The 6,830-nt window shown below is 34.7% G+C and overlaps 1 protein-coding gene across 2 annotated transcripts in view; it reads right to left on the reverse strand.

The window, feature by feature from the left end:
- Positions 1 to 4,620: 4,620 nt before the first annotated feature.
- The window catches only part of LOC100160642 (glycine receptor subunit alphaZ1), a 9,846-nt gene continuing 7,636 nt past the window's right edge, over positions 4,621 to 6,830 (reverse strand). For both annotated transcript variants that reach the window (XM_016808347.2, XM_001950290.5), the window contains one exon: positions 4,621 to 4,923. In XM_016808347.2, the coding sequence (XP_016663836.1) occupies positions 4,681 to 4,923 (243 nt within the window). In that variant the 3' untranslated portion in view covers positions 4,621 to 4,680. The remainder of the gene's footprint in view (positions 4,924 to 6,830) is intronic.

Here is a 6,830-nt window from a genome sequence, read left to right on the forward strand (position 1 = left end):
CGTCATTTCAAATCATGATAGGTATAAAACAAAATAATATTACGGTACTGCAGTTAATGTTTATTTATTTATTATATATTAATTTTTTTAATGATAAGTATACCTAAACCTAGTGCATATTTGTAATTAAATATTAACAATGTGGTAATTACACTAATTGGCTATTAAAAATTATTTGATCAATCAATTTCATATGATTGTGAGTATTATTGTAGTCTGGGGATCATTTTTCCTAGGGTCGGGGATTTTTATTCAGGGATTATTATAGTTCAGTGCATATAATATTATAGCATTATTATGTATAATAATCTTACCAATATACTTACCGACATAAATCGTTTTATTGTGATGTAGTCTGCAGTACCTATAATACTCAGTAGATAAAAAAAATAGAATTTTACTATTCTATGCTTATGTGTATCGTGTATGGAACAAATATATTTTTTTGGATGGAAGGGTGTAGGGGGCGAAGCTTCCCACGGTGAATTAAAGTTTAATATAAAGTGTGTAGTACCTACGAACAAAATTATATTTTAGCCTCTCCTTAGCTAAGTCTTAACTCTGTACAAAGTACCTACCTATTGTCTACTGATAATGACCTTTCTACTGTGCAAATTGTTGGTGGCAATGAAATGTACCTATAATCTATATAGTATATTAATATATTATATAGGAACAATTCTATTGATCTCTCACCAGTCAATACATTTATTAAAATTGTTCTGGAACGTGTGACGATCAGGTTTTCCGTTAAAGAAGTCTATTCGGTGAGGTTGAAGTAGAACAATTAAGAGACAAGGGGAATTGAAATATAATATAATATTTAATTAATAGTTAAGTACTGATTTAAGTTTGTGGATAGAGCGTACTATCTGCCCGAGGAATTAGTTAATTTAAAATTACAATCGAACTTCAGGAAGTATGTTTAATTTACTACTTTAGTAGTTTTTATAGTTATGCAAACAAGAATATTTTTATTGCGAGTGTTGGTTGCCCGACGCGAAATTACAGCGGTTCTTGGAAACACACACTTATGTTCATTTACTACTCGCACAGACACCCATAGCATAGCTCAAATGTTTATGTAATGTGAATTGCCTAAATATTACTCCATAAAACATGATACGCTGGAGCAACTAAAATATAAAATATTACTTTCAAATTTTATAGAATTTCGGGAAATTTCAAAAACCGGCAAATTAAATTATAATAAAAATATTAATCATTAAATAGTGATTCTAGGAGTTAATAATAATATTATAAGGATTGTAAGAATAGTCGAACACGTACGATGTACAAATCACAATATTTTCATCAATAGATTATAGAGCTGTGAAGATGTGGATTTAATGCACATATCAATGCAGAGGCCTGCAGTTCAGTAAAATCGATCAAATACATATATGTAAATGTGTGAAAAAAGGCAGCGATATGGCTTTTTTGGACTTGCGAATCTCAATGCATCCGGCAATGAAGTAGAACAATTTAAATGGGACTTTATATTAGCAGTTATGAAGCTGTATGGAGAATTCTGGGTTATACATATACTTATATTATTATAATATTATTTTCTTCTATATATTATAAGAATGAATCGTGATTTTGGAGACGAAGGCATCCGTTTCTATAAACAGCTGATTATAGTATTTTAATTTTGTTTTTAGCCAACCGTGTTTTTAAATATTATACAAATATTATACGAATTATTATTAATAATAATAATTTTTCTCAAATTACTACCAAAAGTCACTTTCTTTGAATTTATTCAATACCATAAATTTCCCAATAAACAAATGTAGATGAAATCAAAACCATTATTCAACCAAATTCATATTATCTTTGAGTTTCTACATAAACATGTGTAATAATATAATATAAATTATAATATAATATAATCGGTCAAGCCGTTTCGCAGCCAAACCGTAACACAGATTTCTATTTTGCTTTTATAGTATGGATGATATCTGATAAACAAAATGAAAATAATTTCTTTGTTAAATGATAAATGTACTTACAAGTGCTTAACAATTTTGAAAAAACTATGCCGAAAAATAAATATGTATCACACAAAAGAAAATTGCTCAATGTGGTGAAAAAACAGAAATAATAATTTTAACAAAAAAAAAAGGTGCTCAATGTGGCAGAATAAATTACAATGAAGATAATTATAAAAAATAAGACATCAGTCAAGACGAGGCGAGGGGGTACGTGTTGGCAAGTGGATAGTGCAGTCTGATGCAGATATGTTATTGGTAATAATCTATGGCCACTGGTTACCTCTACATCGTTCTCACGGCCGGTCCTGCGGGGTGGACGAGAATCGCGGTCGCGTTTCCTCTTGACGCGAAGACGACCATGGACGCGGGCGGAACCCGACCACGACGGCGGTTGACGACGGGCGGCTAGTGCGTGATGTCAACGTCGTCCGCTTGACGGTACTGCTGCAGGACGTGCTGAAGACCACGGTGACCAAAGCTCGGAAGTCGCAGCGAATGACGAAGACTATAATATTATTACATCGGCGCTGCGGAACCGGTGGCGATCAGAGACGTTGCGACTCGGCCGGCGGGATCAGACCACTGGGCGAAAAAAGGAGAGAATCGGTGGACAGCACCGCAACGCGCTGCTGTCCTGATACTCTCCGGGGTTTTCACCCTAGCCTGGCATCCCGTCAGCGCCGTGTCAGCCGCTTCCGATGGCCTCGCCATGGAGTCCTGCACCGCCGAATCCTGAAACGTTTCGTTTCCGTGGATCCAGCGCTGCTGACATCCGTGTTTCTAGCCAACATATAATTATAGTCATCCGTCACTCACCCTCCGTGAGCTCTGCGGTTGCCGTCGCCACCGTCACGAGTCGTCTTCGTGCAACGCTGCAGCAGTCGTCAGTGGTACCGTCGGGATGGCATCGTTGTCCACGCCGGTACCGCTAGCCTCCGTCGTCGTGTCATTATGGCTTTCGGACCGAAGCCTGCAGCCACGCCTCCAGAGGGTCTCACGTGTCGACGACCTCAAGCGTGCGTCATCCGCGATCCCGTAGCGCCACCGCTGGTGGCCGGAAAACGTGTGGCGACTTACCGCCGATCACCCCCCGAAAAGTGCACTATCACGTACCGGCCTCGACCCCACATCGCTTCGCCTCGTCTGCTGCCCTCGACTTGAGGGCTGAGGAACGGTGTCGAGTTCTACGGACGCTTTCTCATCGTTAGCAACCTAAGCAAATGACCATACGCCTGGCCTGTTTAACTCCCCTCCACGCAGCGGCCGTGAATCGCCTAATCCACCCGCGTGAAGTTACTGCGTGTGTTGCTAGGTTAACTCCTGGATCAAGCTCACCATCCAGAACCTCAAACATAATCCTCACATCTCCCGAGGCTTCGGTCGACATTACGTCGTCTTCTACGACCTTGAAGTCATCGCTGTTTACTATATCTCTCCGCACTGCAATACAACCTTTCGGATGCGAAAGGTTCCTTTTTTACGGATGCGTCTCCGGGCTGTACGTGCGGCACGGAGGATAACGTTTCCGACACCAAGTGAACCAGAGCGTCAACCAATAAATTGATCGACGATGTCGAACATCTATCTTTGTCTATATCATCGGTGCCGGTGTCCAGTTGAAGATGGTCTCTATAGCCACGATATCTTGGAGCACCGACTGGACGGCCATATCGATTTGGCGGACGCTAGAATCTGACACCGCTACAGTGATGAGGTCTTCCAGCATCTCCTCGATGATGGTGTCGATGTTTTTGAAATCATAGAAGTTTGACATAATTGTGAGTCTTATAGTACCTACGTGTGACGTCGAATAATAAATTGTGAATGAAAAAATATTCAGATTTTGTCTTACTTTTTTCGAGCAAATCAATTATCTCCCAGACGACGGGTATAACGCGCGTAGGTATATCTGCAGCGAGTGAGTATTAATCGGCCAGCATGATTATATGATTTCGGGCCTGTCTATTTTTCTAAAGACCAACAACGATTTTTTTTCTTAAAACTATACTTACAAATTGGCTTTTTTGAATTAAAAAAAAAATTTATATCAGATTTAAAATTTTTAATTTCAGTAGGTACTTATTAAAAAATAAAAATAAAAAATGTTTAATTAAATTTTTATTTTGTCCAGTCTAATAATGTTTAGATGAGGTATATTTTAAAATACATGTACATTTCAACTTTGTGTACTTCAACTTCTGTTAATTATTCTTTTTAAATTTTGAGGTTCTGGGAGATGAATGTATATATGTTTTACAATGTGTGTTTTTTGTTGCCTGGAGAGGCGTTTTGTATAGGTAGTAAAAAAATTCTCTGAACATCAACTTCGATGAAGATGGTTGGTAGAAAATTGGATCTAGTATATTATTATATACCTAATATATAATAATATAGGTACTAGGTTATATACTTATATAAATCCAAAACTTTTAATTTACTAAAAGAAAACTAAATATTATATGGTAGGTAGGTATCTAATAATAACAATAAAATAATCTAAGATGGCATTTTTTAGATCTTTAAAATCTAAAGTTTACATTACAAATGCATCTTTTACTCACAAAATGTAAGTATCAATCATACATTTATGAACCTGTAGAAATGTGTGATTAACATCAATAAAAATGAATAACAAAACATCTATTTTTGTATAAAATATAGGTATCATATTATGACATATTGTTCAAACATATACATAAAGCCAATAGAAACAGTTAAATACTAGAAACGCTGCAGGAAATGCAATACGACTGCGTTGATCAATCCATTGAGCAATCTCTTGTGGAGTTAATGTAAACAAACCTCCACCACCGCCAGTCTTATTATCATTCAACGTTGGTACCCGGATACTAAAATTTTCAAGAGGCTCTGGATTGGTGCATACGGTAGGGCCCACATCACCAACGGTCAGCAAACTCCTTGATCTCTTTAAAAGATAAAACAAAATTGTCAAAATCAAGCGATTGTATTCTTATAGTTATACCTACATTTATAGATAGCTATCTATAAATACATAATATGTAATCACTTACTATGTACTAATTATAAATTGAAAAAAGGTCGGCAAGTGGGTACTCCTCATCTGCTGTATATAAGTTGTAAACTATTATGGATGAGTTAAATTTGAACTCAATAATATTATTAATATTATACCATTGTATAGGTACGAAAAACGATCCTGAATGAATGCGGTTCGTCAGCTTATAATCTATCTAATAATCTATACACGCCTATATAAAAATGGATGTTTGTCTAACTGTATGTTACTTTGCTAGCTATCGATCAGTGGTTTTCAAACTGGATGCTGTGGCACACCGCTTGTCTAAACTTTAAACTCATAAACTAGTAACTACTAGTCCTAAATTCGATTTTTACGTATCAAAATACTTAGAAAAATATTCTGCTTTGGAAAATGAAATTAAAACTTTATGTTGTCATTCAAAAAAGTAAAACACTTAAAAAAAATCTAAGGATAAAAAATATTTAAAAATACGATTTTTTAGTAAAAACGTTGTTTTTTAACAACTTGAATCTATTTAAAAAAACATTTTCAAAAACATTAATACTTGTTGACATAATGAGTATTTTATGTTTAATGAATCACCCTGTATGCTCAATCGTGCTTTACCGGTCATGTGTGTGGTTGTGGGGAAGGGCCGATGTCTCTCATCCGCTGTAGGTGACATTTTTCATTTTATAGGCCATAGATATTTTATTGGGTAGTATGATAATTCATTTAGCTATTATTTTTTTTCTAAATGTTGTATAGGCGTATAGCACGGTAAAGTAGTTGTATGAGTGAGTGTCATCCTATGATATCTTAATCATATAAACGTTTTACCACGTAAATTACGTAATTTAACTAAAAATTGGTAAATGTCGTAAATGTAGACATTCCCCGGTTATTGACGTCAATCCTCAGTTTAATTGGAGAATGATGTTCAATATATTTATGGGAAGAATTGTATGGAATTTTAAAAATAGTGTTGACTTTAAATAAATATTTTTGACTTGAATAAATTGTGTTGACTTTTAAAAAATAGTTTTGACCTAAAAAATAATGTTGACTTAAAAAAAATGACAGTTAAAAAATTGTGGGTTGAACTTGAGTGAAACTTTTTTACGCACTCTGCTCTGGTAATTTTTCCTTGTTTAAATTGATCAATACATTTATAATTTTATATAACTGACATTATATGTGATTACAGATTAACTAGATATCACAATTCGTTATCGTAATGGGACGCTATACGACCACTTAACCGATGGTAAGAAGGTGGTGATTGTAAACTCGGCTGAGGAAAAAAAATGTTCAAAAGGTCTATTGTAAACTCGGCCCCTGTTTTTTTCAGGTAAAAATAATTTAGGTGTAAACTCGGCCTGAATAAAAATATAATATGTATAATATTTTTGAGAACAATTTAGAGGACGCCATGTGGAGGTGATAATCATTATCCTCCAAAAATTATTTTCATATTTTTATTCATAGTCTGAAGTTCGTTATATAAATGTAGAATTCACTAAAATTGTGAAAAAAATTAAGCAATATATTTCAGTATTAAAAAATATAAGTAAAATGTATCCATGTAAAATTATAAGTGTACAAAAGTGTACAAATATAATTAAAACTGTAGTGCAATAGTAAATAATGTAAGGTTATATTATAATATAAATCTATTTTTTAAGTAAAAGGCCATGTGTTTGAACAAATTGTTATAATTTGTTATTCGTTAATAACAAATTGTTCCGTTTATTATATTTTATTGGTAAAAAGAATTATGGGGCCGAGTTTACACCGTCCTTTTTTATCATTTTAAATTTCCGGGCCGAGTT

Source organism: Acyrthosiphon pisum, chromosome A1 (assembly GCF_005508785.2).
Source record: "Acyrthosiphon pisum isolate AL4f chromosome A1, pea_aphid_22Mar2018_4r6ur, whole genome shotgun sequence".
Taxonomy (NCBI): Eukaryota; Metazoa; Arthropoda; class Insecta; order Hemiptera; family Aphididae; genus Acyrthosiphon; species Acyrthosiphon pisum.